Source organism: Lepidochelys kempii, chromosome 26 (assembly GCF_965140265.1).
Source record: "Lepidochelys kempii isolate rLepKem1 chromosome 26, rLepKem1.hap2, whole genome shotgun sequence".
NCBI lineage: Eukaryota > Metazoa > Chordata > Testudines > Cheloniidae > Lepidochelys > Lepidochelys kempii.
In genome coordinates this window covers 14014614-14029299 of record NC_133281.1, presented here as the reverse complement: position 1 = coordinate 14029299, position 14686 = coordinate 14014614, and the positions used below count along the sequence as shown (strand labels likewise).

The 14686-nt window shown below is 54.9% G+C and overlaps 1 protein-coding gene across 1 annotated transcript in view; it reads left to right on the top strand.

The window, feature by feature from the left end:
• The first annotated feature begins 3533 nt into the window (after positions 1–3533).
• Positions 3534–14686, top strand: part of GCK (glucokinase) — a 45741-nt gene continuing 34588 nt past the window's right edge. Inside the window, exon 1 of the mRNA XM_073325394.1 lies at positions 3534–3623. Within this exon, the coding sequence (XP_073181495.1) occupies positions 3534–3623 (90 nt within the window). The remainder of the gene's footprint in view (positions 3624–14686) is intronic.

The following is a 14686-nucleotide window of genomic DNA, read 5'->3' as shown; positions in this document are numbered from 1 at the left end:
AAAGTCCAGAGAAGAGCAACAAAAATGATGAAAGGTCTAGAAAACAGCACCTCTGAGGGAAGACTGAAAAAATTGGGTTTGTTTAGCGTGGAGAAGGGAAGACTGAGAGGAGACATGATAACAGTTTTCAGGTACATAAAAAGTTGTTACAAGGAGAAGGGAGAAAAATTGTTCTCCTTGGCCTCTGAGGACAGGACAAGAAGCAATGGGCTTAAATTGCAGCAAGGGCGGTTTAGGTTGGACTTGAGGAAAAACTTCCTGTCAGGGTGGTTAAGCCCTGGACTAAATTGCCCAGGGAGGTTGTGGAATCTCCATCATTGGGGATTTTTAAGAGCAGGTTAGACAAACCCCTGTCAGGGATGGTCTAGATAATACTTAATCCTGCCATGAGTGCTGGGGACTGGACTAGACAACCTCTCGAGGTCCCTTCCAGTCCTAGGATTCTATGGGCCCCACTATACCAGGGTCAGCACCAATAAATCAGAATGGGCCCTGCTATACCAGGGTCAGTATTAATATACCAGGGTGAACCCCACTAGACAGGGGTGAGCACTGATACACCGGGTCATCCCCAATATACTGGGCTGGGTCCCACTATGCAAGGATTGGCCCCAATATAGCAGGGTCAGCTCCAATATACTGGGGTGGGCGCACCAGACAGGGATCAACCTCAACATACTGGGTAGGGTTGCCAACTTTCTGACCCTTGCCCTGAGGCCCTGCCCCTTCCCTGAGGCCCCACCCCTGCTCACTCCATTCCTCCCTCCCTCTGTTGCTCACTTTCCCCCACCCTCACTGATTCGCTAATTTTCACCAGGTTGGGGCAGAGGGTTGGGGTGCGGGAGGGGGAGGGGGAGGGCTCCGGTTGGGGATGCAGGCTCTGGGGTGGGGCTGGGGATGAGGGGTTTGGGGTGCAGGAGGGGACTCCAAGCTGGGGGGGTGGGGCCAAGGGGTTTGGAGTGTGGGAGGGGGCTCCAGGTTGGGGCAGGGGGTTGGAAATGTGGGAGGGGGTGCGGGCTTCAGGATGGGGCCATAAATGAGGGGTTCAGAGTGTGGGAGGGAGCTCTGGGCTGGAGCAGGGGGTTGGGGTGCAGGGGGGTGAGGGCTATGGCTGGGGGTGGGGCCGGGGATGAGGAGTTTGGGGTGCAGGAGGGGGCTCTGGGCTGGGGCTGAGGTGTTCGGAGTGCGGGAGGGGGCTCAGGGCTGGGGCAAGGGGTTGGGGTGCGAGCTCTGGGAGGGAGTTTGGGTGCGGGAGGGGGCTCAGGGCTGGGGCAAGGGGTTGGGGTATGGAAGAGGGTGTGGGCTCTGGGAGGGAGTTTGGGTGCGGGAGGGGGCTCAGGGCTGGGGCAAGGGGTTGGGGTATGGAAGAGGGTGTGGGCTCTGGGAGGGAGTTTGGGTGCGGGAGGGGGCTCAGGGCTGGAGCGGGGGTTGGGGTGCGAGCTCTGGGAGGGAGTTTGGGTGCGGGAGGGGGCTCAGGGCTGGGGCAAGGGGTTGGGGTATGGAAGAGGGTGTGGGCTCTGGGAGGGAGTTTGGGTGCGGGAGGGGGCTCAGGGCTGGAGCGGGGGTTGGGGTGCGGGCTCTGGGAGGGAGTTTGGGTGCGAGAGGGGGCTCAGGGCTGGAGCGGGGGTTGGGGTGCGGGCTCTGGGAGGGAGTTTGGGTGCGGGAAGGGGCTCAGGGCTGGGGAATGGGGTTGCGGTGTGGGAGGGGGTGCGGTTCTGGGCGGCACTTACCTCAGGCAGCTCGCGGAAGTGGCCGGCATGTCCTGCCAGCTCCTAGGCACAGGGACGGCCAAGGGGGCTCTGCCAGCTGCTGCGGCAAACTGGACGTGGTCAGCTGGGCTGACTGGAGCTGCCAGGGTCCCTTTTCGACCGGGTGCCTGTCAACCCTAATACTGGGGTGAGCACTTATATACCAGAATCTGCCTCAATATATCGGGGTAGGCCTCACTATACTGAGGTGAGCCCCAATATACTTGGGTTGGGCCCCACTATACCAGGGTAGACACACTATACCAGTATGAGCCCCACTATACGTGAGTAAGGCCCTTTGTACCAGGGTCATCACCTTGATACCAGGGTAAGCACGGATGTGCTGAGGTAACTGCATCCACACTAGAAGCGATACAGATCTACCCATCTTGGTTTCAAGTCAATATTATAGCGGAGTGATAGCACCACCATACTCAAGGGTGAGGCTTGTTTGCTGTGTACCCTCCTCCACAGAACAGAGAACCCCACCCCAAAATTTCTGCATCAAGCCCCGAGCTTCTGTAAGAGCTACATTATATCTACATCTAGCCTTAATTTAAAGTCTTCAAGTGACGGAGATGCCACCACATGTTCTGCAAAGCCTCCTAAGAGATCTGCTGCCCTGCTGGTGTGCTCTGTAACCTGGTGTGTTACATCAGTGGCTCCGTCTGAATTAGACTGGAAGCTTTTGGGGGCAACTGCCTTGTTTTCCTCTTCGCGCTGGCTGTGCTCAGCTTCAAGAACGAAATAACTGTCTGGGCTTCATTTGTGATCCCAGGACTGTGCCTTAGCAGGATCGCTGGGCCAGGCGGCTCCTTGCCTATTCCAGATCTCGTTGGCCTCTGAAAGGGGAGCAATGCAGAGCTGGACCCTGGTTTCATTCCCGTCACAGCAGATGCTTCCCGTTTACCCTCGCCTTTGCTCAGACTTCTCATCTAAGCACCTTCCTCCTCTTTTTTAACCTTTGTCACTTGGAAGTGGGTTTCTCTGACCCAACATGGTCACCATGGGAGCAGAACAGGTTGCTAAGTCTTTCAGTGGAGTGGTTACCGCAGTAACAAGGAGATAAAGTGGTTGTTATGACAATTTGAAGGAAGACTGATCACCATGGCGGTGGCCTTCTGCATGAGAGCCCTAACAGACAGATGGGGAGGGGGCTCGATGAAGCAGGACAGCAGCAGGATTTCCCTGGTTGCCCCAGTAATGCGAAGTTAATCTCAAGATCTCAGGATGCAACGTGGGACCCCTTTGAGGGCAAAAATGGGAGGGTGTCAGCAAGAGAAAAAGTAAATAAACTTCCTGGTAGGTTGGGAAGTGACTGGAGGAACTGGGCAGGTGGGTGAGTGAAGCTGATCCCCCATGCTCCATTACCCCGAGGAGAGGAGGAGACCTTCAGTCGCCAGGAAGGGACTCGTTGCTTCTCTTCTGACAAGATGCAGGGTGACAAAATGGATCCCGACGTGACGGACGTCCCTTCACCCCATCCCACCAAGTGAACCCCCAAACTAGAAGGAGGCTGAGATCCTGGGGGCTGGGGCAAGACAAAGTCCAGGGAAAGAAGGGGAAACGGGAGCAGAATTGCTTTGGTTTTGATTTTGCGTACTAGAAAAGAGGAAACCAAACAATCAGCCTACAACTGAAATAAACCAGCGGGGAAAGTGGAGGATTCACAAGCACAGCAGGGGGGACCTGTCTTCTCAGCCCAGGACCAGCTGCTTCAGGGGCAAGAGGTGGAATATTTCCGGGGCAAGGAAACAAGTGGTGGTGTGTGTTTTGACTCAGTGCATGACAGATTTGCCAGCAGCCCACCCCTTGCGGACAGCTGCCCCAATGCTGGATCGCAGAACCAGGATGGACAGCTCCAAGAAGGAGAAGGTAACATATCTAGTTCTGTCTCTTTCCCTTAGCTTTGTGGGGCGATGAAGGTGCTGCCTGGATGGATAGCTGATTAATCAGTAGGCCCCATCCTAAGCCCATGGTGGACTCCTTCGGTGCACCTCTGCAAAAGGCAGCCCTTTCTGGGAACCCCAGCTTCATTTAGTGCCCATCCATCACCCCTTGTTCCACTCGACTCCAGATCCTGCTGACAGGGAAGTTGACACCCAATTTTTCAAGGATGTCTCAATTTCTGGAGACCCAGTTAGTGCCCGGGTCAATTTTGGCCACCCAAAATCTGAGGCATCCAAACTCAGAAGGCGCCTTTGAATGTTCAGGTTTTAATTTCCAGCTTCGCTAGTGAAGCAACTCTTCGTGGGGTGTCCGGACAGACGGCAGTCTTGGGTGTCCGTGCTGCTGTGTTGTGATGAGATTGCACCCAGGGTCGCGTAGCTTGGCCGTCAGCGTTCTGCTTCACCTGGAAGCCGGCACGTTCGGTGCCGTCCCCGTGCCAAGAGCGCAGAAGGGGGACGCACATGGCAAATGGTGGGCACAGAGGGGAGGCTGACACAGAGGGGAGAGTGCCCCCTACCGAACCTCCCCACGCTGCTCCCGGTATTACAGTGCCCCCTTGCACCGGATTGGAGCCAGCACTGGCTCAGAAGAGAGAGCTCCCCCTCCGGGTCCCCCCGTGCAACAGCCGCTGTAGGCTCAGGTCCTGTGCAAGCAGTCTCGGTTCCTTTTAATCTACAAGATCTGGCAAGATCACAGCTCCTCCAAGGTGTGGAAGAGGGGACTCGGGGGTTCTGCAGGTCGGGGGGTTCTGTGCCCAGGATGTTTAGTCCCGGGGAAGCGATGCACAGCTCTGTCAGGAAGGCTTATGGTTCGGATCTCCGATTGGGCTGTTTGCCTGCTTTTCGGCTTGGCTGTCTACTGTCCAGCCTTGTTCCAAGCCCCAGTGATGGCTCGTCTCCCACCCCGCCTTTCCCTTGGGGCCCATTATAACCAGCCTGTCTGCGATTACTCCAGGCTTAGCAAACAGCTTGGATTTCCAACCCAATCCGGGGCTGCCATAGAGTCTAACTTCTCTGGGTAGTAGGAAGGAGAAGTGTCTCACAGGGCTCACTGCGTCCTTGGCCCACTGACCTCGTGCCATTGACATCTGCAGCATCCTGCCACCATGTGACCTAGTTAGAGCTTGAGAACTAGAGCAAATAACTACACCCCCCCACACACACACACCATGTGCATCCCCCTTGTGTGCTCAGAGATCACAGTCGATCTCAGCAAGGGGGTGAGCCAGAGGGAGCAGTCAGTGTGTGCTGTGATCTCCCTGGGTGGGGGAGCAAGAAGGAAGGAGACAGGAATCTGTGTCCCCTCGCCCCCAAGCTGCGATGTTGTTTGGGGAAGCAGTGTGCCCATCTCAGGGATTGCAACATCCTATCTCCCTGCAGTCGGGGGAGTCAATGGCAGTGCATGGAGTGGGCAGGGCCCATGGAGCCCCAGCAATCGCCCATCATGTGATCTGTGAAATATTAACTCTGCGGCAGCAGGCACCTAGCGCAGGGAGATCCCAGCTACACAGGGCCCAGAGCCAGGGGGATTCGTGGCTCGGCTCATAGTCTGCGTTCGCCGTGTGCTGGCCTGTGCAGGGAGCTGGGCTCCCCAAATTTCCATCCGCTGCAGCGCCCCCTGCTGGCTGAGAAATGAGTGGTCCATGCCACTTGCGCCGTGCTCCCTGCTGGCCGGGGCATGGGTTGGTCTCTGCCAAGGCAGGGGCCTCAGGCATTGGTGGCAATCTCCTGCTCCCTGCCTGTAGCACCCAACAGTTTGATCTCCTGAGGACTGAAATGCTTTGGTCTAAGCGAAGGAATTGAGCCCAGCACAGGGGGATTTGGGCGACCGGTAATGCCTGCGCTAGGCTGGGGGTCAGCCTACATCATCTCATGGTCCCTTCTGGCCTTAAACTCTAGGAAACGATGAAAAAGAAGAAAAGCAGCACATTGGGAGCTGACGTGTGTTAAGAAGCATCGTGATACATGTATGAAGGAGAATTACGGGGCTGCCAACGACAGCCGAGGCTGAACTCAGGGATGGCCACAGCTGGAGATGGGATGCCGGACAGGGTGGGCCAGGGCTCGGAGGTGGTACCCAGTTTCTCTCGGCTGCCTGGTTCTTGCTCATGTGCCCAGGGGTCTCCCTGATTGCCGTGTGGGGGTCAAGAAGGAATCCCCCCTCGGGTCAGATTGGGAGTGAGCTTGCGGGTTTTTTGCCGGCCTCTGTAGCATCTGGGTGCAGGTCGCTTGCCAAGGTGTATCTCATTTAATCACTTTCCTGCTCCTGCATGGGCCTGGAGCACGGGTGCACCTCAGTCCCTCCTATTCTCCGCGTGTGGCATGGAGTAGTCTATCTCCTTTCTGCGGCTGGTGGCCTGTGATATGCAGGAGTTCAGACCAGATGACCTAGTGCTCCCATCTGGCCTTAAACTCCATGATGCCTCTCTGTGCCTCAGAGCTCTAGGGATACCCTAGAGCAGTGGTCTCCAAAGTAGGGTGTGTGCACCCCAGGGGGTGCGCCAGAGAATCCTGGGGGGTCCGCGGCAGGAGGAGCGCCTCCGGACGACACTCCGCCTTTTTTTCCTTCGGCGGCAGCTCTGCACGCCTGCGGCAGGTCTTCCCCCCTTCTTTCTTCGGCAACACGCCTGCGGTAAGTCTTCCCCTCTCCTTTCTTCGGCGGCACCGTGGGGGTGCGCGATCCAAAAACTTGGGAGACCACTTCCCTAGAGCCTTCCAAGCTACATGTGGACAGAGACAAGGGACCCTCCCTCCTTCCTTACACGTTGCATCAGAGAGATCAGCTGGCAGCTGTCTAGCAACTGCTTGGCCATGGTGGAGCTTCCTCATTTTGTCCTTTTCCTTTGGACCCCCTCTCTTCAGGATCCGTGGGACCGGAACCTAGGTCTGCAGTGCCTAGTGCCTGAAGTTGTCTGGGCAGCTCCACTGATGTCTGGCCAGCTGTGACTCCCGAGCACACCATCTCTTTTGGTCTCTGACCCTGACTCTTGCTTATTGAACTCGGCACTGATGGTGGTTGTTGGGGACCTGGGCTCAGTGCTTGAGATGAGCAGGAGTGAGTTCTGGGGGGCAAGTGCCTGGCTTGCCAAGGGCAGCGCTTCCTCTGACCCCAGCCTATGTAGTACAGTCCTGAGGCTAACCTCTATGTGTGAACACCACCAGCCCGGCTGTGACTGCTAGGCCAGACTGCCTCCACCCCAGTTCCTTACGCTTTCCTCCAGGAGGTTCCATCCAGAAAGCTCTATTAAAGGGCGCTCAGAAGTCAAGACAGGAAGGCGTATCCGTTAGCTCAGGAGACCCAGTACCCCAGGGCTTAGCTCGCTGCTGAGCTGAACACAAGTTCCGTCACAGCAAGTGGAGATGGAAAAATCTGTTGCCCTGGGGGAACTGGGCAGGGCTGTGCCCTCCAGTGAACTTTCCCTTTCTGAGTCTCGTGCTCAGCGAAGTGGGTGATGCTAATAGAGGTGGCAGTATGGGGAGCAGGCTGCCCAGCTGCCAATAACTATCCCACCTCGCTCTGATCAACCACTTTACATCAGTAGATGTCAAAGCCCTTTACAAAGCAGGTCAATATCATCATCCCCACTTTACAGATGGGGAAACTGAGGCACAAGGGGGGTGGTGACGCGGTCAAGGTCACCCAGCAGGCCAGTAGCAGAGCTGGGAATAGAACCAGGTCTCCTGTGTCCCAGTCCATTGCTCTGTCCACTAGGCCTCATTGCCTCCCATTGTTGCTTCCCAAATCCCCCCACAAGCCCACATTTGGGGTGCTTCATCTCAGAGACTTTCCTTTAATAAGTTTACTTTGGAGGGGCACAGGGCCATGTTTCCACAGTCTGATTTGTGTCCTGAAAAAGGGCCGGAACCAGGAACAGTTCAGAATCACTAACAGAGCCAGTCCTGTGTCTGAAACGGCCTGCAAGAGACTGAGCACTACGGAAACTCTGCCAAGAGTCCTGGCAGCAGAACGTATGTCAGTGATCTGGCGACGGGCCTCCAGGCCAACCCCCACCTCCCAAGTCCCAGGGCACTGAGACTTTTTCAACAGCTCCTAAGTCTTTAGTCTCTTTGGGTTGGAAGAAGCTGTCGGTGCTATCTGCAGCCCTCAGCCTGGAACTTCAGCAGCGGTTCAGCACCAAGAGACACGGGCTCAGCCAGTCTGTTCAGCTTCACAGCAGGCATCCAAAAGACGCCTTTGGTGCCTGCGGAGAGCAAGAGGATTCCTCCCTGTCCTCAGAGCAAAGCAGACCCAGCCGATCTCTTGGGGGCAGAAGGACTGGAGCAGTGTCAAAGATGAAACCAAGCCAGGAGGACACCTTGCACCTGGTAAGCTCAGAATCCTGCCCACAGGAACCTCCGCCATCTCCCTTACGCTGCGTGATTTTCTGTTCAAGGTAGTGTGGACAAGCAGGCACTTGGTGGGCTGTTCCCTGCCGGTCAGACCGTGCTGGGTGGGAGTCATGCCTAGCTCCAGGCATGCTGCTTTGCATCAGCAGATCACAAAACTCTTTACAAAGGAGGTCGGTCGCATCACCCCCATTTTACAGATTGGGAAACTGAGGCACGGAGAGGGGCGGGACATGCCCAAATAGGCAGCAGCAGAGCCAGGGAGTGGGTCCTACTGCCAGCCTGGGAGTCAGGACTCCTAGCCTTTTTTCCTGACTTTGCTGCTGGCCCTGGGTTAGTGTGTTTAACTTCTCTGTTGCCCCTCCCCTGTCAAATGGGGGTGCATTAATCCTCCCTCGGTCACAAGGCTGCTGTGGTGAGTGATGTCTGGAAAGGCCTTGGTGGTCCTCAGGTGAAAGATCCCTCCTCGCTCCCCTCATCTCCGGCACGCAGCCCTGCTTGGTCGTTTTCAGTGCCCCTCTGTGCCCTGGGGACTCCCAGCAAGGGTCTCAGAGACGGTGCTGGGTTCATCATTCTCCTGCTTTCCCCAGCATGCTGTCTGCGGCAGAGCAGGGCGGGGTGCTCCTGGCAACGCCTCAGGAACCAAAGATCCCAGCTGGCATCGACCTGAGCCAAAGAGAAACCAGGGCACTCGAGCCAGCATTTGCTGAATGGTGGTGCCTGGGTTAGGGCCCGAGGTGGAGGACCCTGGGGGCCTGGTGTCAGTCCCTGTGGTGGGCAGGGATAGCTTGGATGGTGGTTGTTGGGGACCTGGGCTCAGTGCTTGAGATGAGCAGGGGGGCAAGTGCCTGGCTTGCCACGTGCGCTGCAGCCAAGGGCAGCTGAGAGTCCAAGACTGGCATCAGCCAAGGGCGGGCTCAGCCCTGCCAATGGTTGGCAGGGTCTGAAATTGGCAGGTGCCTCCCTAGCAGTGGGTGCTCCTGGGGTTTGCACTGTGGCTGGGAATGACCCTGGGGGCTTCATGCCTTTCCCCTTTGTTTGGAACCCTTGGAGAGCAGCAGCTGTGCGGAAGGCCCAAGGCGGGCAGGGAAGATGGAGAATCCCTGAGGGACACTGCTCTGCGTGCTTCTCCGCCGGAGGGGCTGGGATGACCCTCCCCGAACTCGGAGTGCTCGCGATGTGGGTGCGGGGTTTCCTGTGCTCATCCATGTGCCTGGCCAGCTTTGCTGGCTGCTGCACCGGGTGGGAAGCAGTGTGGCTTAGTGGTTGGGGTATCAGAATGAGACTTTGGAGCCCTAGGTTCAAATCCCACCTCTGCTACTAGTTGGCTGGATGACATTGGGCAAGTCATTGCTCGCTCTGTGCCTCAGTTTCCCCATTTGTAAGTTTAAACATTGGAACAATTACCCAGGGTGGTGGTGGATTCTCTGTCCATGGCTCCACATTCTAGCTGCCACCGCTTAGGGGCTTGGGCTCGCCGCGTCCCAGCTCAGCAACACCCTTTCATGCCATTCACAACGTGCCAAAGGCGCGTACGCTTCTCATTGAATGGGGAAGACCCGGCCAAACAGCTTGTCGCTGTGGTTACGGCAGAGCTCTGTCTAGACACCGGCAATGGGCTTGCTTTCCTGGCTGCAGCAAACCAGAAAGCAGCCTGGCCGTTAGCTCTGCAGGGCTTAGCTGGTAGCTGTGTGAGCGCTCCCCTGGCTGTTGGTCTTGCACAGATCTAGAAAAAAACGTGTCCGAGTTTTGTATCCTTGCACTCAGCACCAGCGAGTTGTGAGTCCCCGAGAGAACTCCTCAGGCAGCATCGCACCAGCCGTAGGTTGTTTGCAGGGGATCCAAAGGATGGGGAAGTTTATAGAGTCACAGACGCACTGAATTTAAGGGCGGAAGGGATCAGTAGGTCATCAAGCTCCTAGATATCATCACCAGGCCGGAGAATTCCACCCAGGGCAGCACGAGAATGGGAACATAGACAGGGAAAGGGGCTCAGATTAGCTCACCCCGGTGCAAAGCGGGGGTAAAACACAACCAGAAGGGCAGTGTTTGTGCCCACTTTGCTCTTGTTTGAGGGCTCTTCTCATCCTTTAAATCAGTCACGTTTTGCGGTCCTGGAGGTCACAGCCAGGACGTGGCCCCAAGCTCTGAACACACACCAGGAACTCAATTCTTTTAAGTGCCACGTTTCCAAACGGGCCTCTAATTTGGCAACCGGCGAGTCTGACCTGAGCAGGTCACGATGAACACTGGGCCATTTGGTCTCACAGCTAATTGCAATGGTGCATGTAACGTGTGAGTCCAATTGTGGACCTAGTACAGAAGTTACAAGGCCAAGCCCATCTCTTCCCTGGGCACGTGCAGGGGATTTTGCTGAGGTCAAACTGAGATGCCCCGTGTGGATGGGCTTTTATAATGATCTGCTGGGGTAGGTATTTTTGGATGGGAAGGAAAGATTATCTTATTCAATGACTTTCTCCTTCTGCCCGTCACCGTGGTATCTGGGCACCCTCCACATGAAATCAGTAGCAGTAGCGAAGTCCCATGGTGTCTCTGGCACTCCTCCTTTTCAGAGTCAAAACTCTGTTTTGGTTTTAGACATTACGAATTTGCTCTTTTGGGTTGGTCGGGGTGTGGGGGTTGGAAGAGGGGTCTGTTGGGGTGCGAGGTTGGAAGGGGGAGTCAGTGTTTGGTGGTTGAGGGGAGGAGGGGGGTCAGGGTTGAGGGGTCAGGGTTGTCAGTCCTATGTTGGAAATACCCTTGTAACTGTAGGGCGCCCCCTTGTGTCTTCTGTGCATCCTAAGACGGCCATTATGGAAACGGGCCCAGGGCATCGCATGCAGCTTATTGCTGTTTTATGCATCTCATTAAATAACGAGGCAACATGCACTTTGATTCCACATCACAGCAACAAGAGCACAGATGCTGTTTTAGCGAGGGCACTAGCCTGGAGCCCAGGAGATGCAGGCGCACTTCCTGCCCTCTCGGACCAGCGGCTCCATCATTTACAGAGGTCTGGTGGTTGTTAAGCGCTTCCAGCTCCCGGAGACGTCAGTTTGACCATCAGTGCTCTGTGCCTCAGTTTCCCCATCTCTGGAATGAAGATCGTTAACCCTTCCCTACCCTGTGGGGGAGTTGCAAGGATAAATTTGTTAATGCAAGTGGTGCACCCATACTGTATGACAGGGCCAGAGGAAACCCTAGAAATGAATGAAAGCCTAAACGGTTGTGCACCTCCTCAACTTGGAGCAAGGCTCACTAGGTAGAGACTTACCTGGCCCCCATCACTGGAGCATTTCAGCAGCTCACAGTCGTTAGCACATTTATTGTCACACGTCCCTGAGAGGTAGGTCAAGGCTGTAATCCCCATTTAACAGATGGGAACTGAGTGGCAGAGTGACTAAGTAACTTGCCCAAGGGCACACGGGACCTCTGTGGCAGAGCAGGGTCACAGCTGGCTGAGTAATGGGAAAGATATTTCAGGCTACTTTCTTTGACCATCAGCAAGAAAACTTACTGAATACATCCTTCCTGGATAGCCGCCATCGTGCTCTGCTTCCATCTGTTTCCCAGGCTGGGAAAGATATTATATTAGTTTAAGAAGAAAAGCTTTTTTTCTCCCCGACTCAGCCCAAATACGACAGCACTTTAAATGCCAGTGAGGCCTTCAGCTACTGCTGTGAACTGAGCGTTGGCCTTCACTGGCAATACAGCAGGTAGCGTCTCTCAGATATTTTGGCTTGACATATAAATTGCGGTTGCTAAAGTGGAGCTGTGGTGTCTGTCCTGCACTCCCTTTTTCAGTGGCTCCTAATTCACCCCAACAATCTGCTTCGGCAGTAATACCTCCCAGACTCAGTCCAAAGAGGAAGGAATGCTCCTGGAAAGTTTGAGCAAAATCAGATCAGACACTTTTGAGTGATGTGAACAGGGGGTGGGGGGAAAAAAGACCAGTTTCCCCTGTGTTCCAGTTGAGGTTTTGGAAACTGAGGCACAGAGCAGTGAAGGCAAAGGAAGCATGTTCATGCTCTCTCCCATGCTGCCCCTTGTGTTTGGGAGGAGCTGCCCGTAAACACCCTCCTCCAAATCTCTCCTTAACATTCTCCTTTGTCACGTACCCTGCAAAAACTTGACAACAATTTGGCCGCTGAGGTGCTTCTGTCACTTCTGTCAGGCTGGCCTGCGTCTCATTGTTTCCTTGTACTCCCGCATTGGTCTGTTGGCATCTATCTGTTGCCTCTTGTCTGACCCTTAGATAGTGTGTTCTCTGGGGCGGGGACCATCTTTTTGCTCTGTGTTTGTACAGCGCCTGGCACAACGGGGACCTGGTCTGTGACTGGGGTGCCGACCTATCATCATAATAGATGCATGAAATTAAAAAGCCAAAATTAACCCACAGGGGAAATAAATGCCAAACCTTTTCTGTCCTATCCAGCTTCTCCTCCTGCCCTCATCCCCAACTCTGTGTTTATATCAGAGAGGGCAGGGTGGAGGGGTCCACCTGGCACTCAGAGCAGAAAGTGGTCATCAGCAGAGGTTTGGGGTACTGGTGATTATTAGTCTTAGCCAGACATAGTTGGCAGACCACTGTGTGGGCCAACACCGGGAACCTCCAGAGCTCAAAGCGGGATGATCTCTACAGCTTGAGCTGAAGAGCCAAGCTAGATCTAAGTGACTTGAAAGAAGCAGTGAGACAGTAGAATAGGGAGGAGTGGGGAGAGTGTCTGGTAGTCGAGACCCAAAGGGGAAGGGGCAGGTGGGATGGGGAGAAGAGGATGGTGTCATGGGGCCACCTAAGAGGAGAAAGTTGGGGAGAGGGAGAAAAGAGAGGGCCATGTCCTATAATCACAGATGAACCCATGGGGGAGCCGCTGGCTCAGGGAAATGGGGATTACCCCAGGGCCTGCCACAGACAGAGGATCGGGGGTAGTGTGTAATGAGGGATCTGTGGGGTTCTGGCTGACAGATCAGAGCACTGGGATGCTGTGGCATGCTCCTTCCAGAAATGGGATCTGAATCTCATCCTGTGTCTTCTTCCTGCAGAGGGTGCAGCAAGGGGTGATGGCCCTGCCTGGCCACTGGGATTAAGTTCCCCACTTCTCGCCCCTCTTGAGGCTCTGGAGTGTCCTCGGTGGGGCCCGCTCAGTGCAAACGCCAGACCCAGGAGTTCGCGAGCCATTCACTACGCACAGTAGAAGGTGGGGAGGAGGGGTTCTTTGCATGAACTCTTGGGAGCGGGCGAGGTAGGGAGGCTACCAAACGGCAGGGCATTGCAAACACGAGGGTGATGCAAGGCTTCTATATTTAGGAACTGGCATGAGCCTGTCCTAAATATAGCACGAAATATGGGGCGCTGGCCTCCCTGCAGACCGCTGGCGGTCCCTCAAGTTACGAAAGAACCGCTCCATTTAGATTAGATGTGGAAGAGCGCCCAAGGTCCCATCCAGTACCGCCCTGGGGGACCAGTACAAAGTCCTTCTCTAGGGGACTTGTATAATGTTTTCTTCAGGCTCGGTTTAAATGCCCCAAGGGTTACGCTCCAGCCGTTTCCCTTTGGGAAGCAATGGTGATCGTCCCGCTGTGGTGATGTTTTCATAGTGCATCGGAACTGGGAACTGTCCTCTGAGCTCTAGGAGGGTGTACACACTGTTCTCTATTCCACGGTGTGTATCTGGCCCTCACTGGGCGTATGTGGTTCCTTCACAGTATTTATGGCTGTGTTCTACCCATTAAAATAGCCTCAGAACCCACTGGACCTACTGTCTGATTGATTTGCTTTACAGTCCATTTTCATTTCATCGAAGCATATTTGGTCTACGGTAAATATAGCAGGATGCAGATGAGCATGTGCCATTGTTTGTACGTGTGTCCAGGAACAAACAAAATGGTTAGGATGGAATTGAGATTGGAAATACGTAGCCATCATTCCAGACGGAAAAGAAACCATTAAAAGGAATTTATAAATTAATAACCCAGACACCAGGAAATTCAAAGTGACATCAAACAAAGAGAAAGTGGGACATGGCGGGTTAAGGAAACTGCAGATGAGTTTAAAATCCCCTCCCATCCCCTCTCCAAATCATGAGACGACTCTACAACATCAAATGGACCTGATTCTGCTCTCACTGGCGAGTGCAAATCCGGAGTAACTTCACTGAAAGCAGGGGAGTGATCCCGGCACAAAATCAGGCCCCATATCTTTTTCACTTACCAGATTGTCCCTCACGAAATACTGATGGCCTACAGCAGCTGTTGCCTCGGGGTTCTGACATCCCTCAGCCCCTGCCCTGTCCTCCTTCTCCTTCCTGTCAGTCACACCTCCCCTGCACTGTCTGCCTAGGTCATTTTGAAACCTCCACTGCGGCATGAGTCTCCTCACAGAACCTGTGAAGCTGTCCCTGGGGGAGGAGAGGGACTCATTCCGTCACTTGGGGGATTTTATTCCCAAGGAGAGCAGGACACCCTGGAAGGGAAAGAGAGGTTGAGCGGCAGAGAGCCGTGCTCCGAGTGGGAGTGAGAGGTGACGTCTGCTCCGGCTGCTGCCCCACAGCAGAGGCGTGGGTGCAGGGAACAGATACACAGTTGGTTGAAGCCTGTGTGGAGTGACTGGCAGCAGATTGCTGACTAAACTCTGACACATCA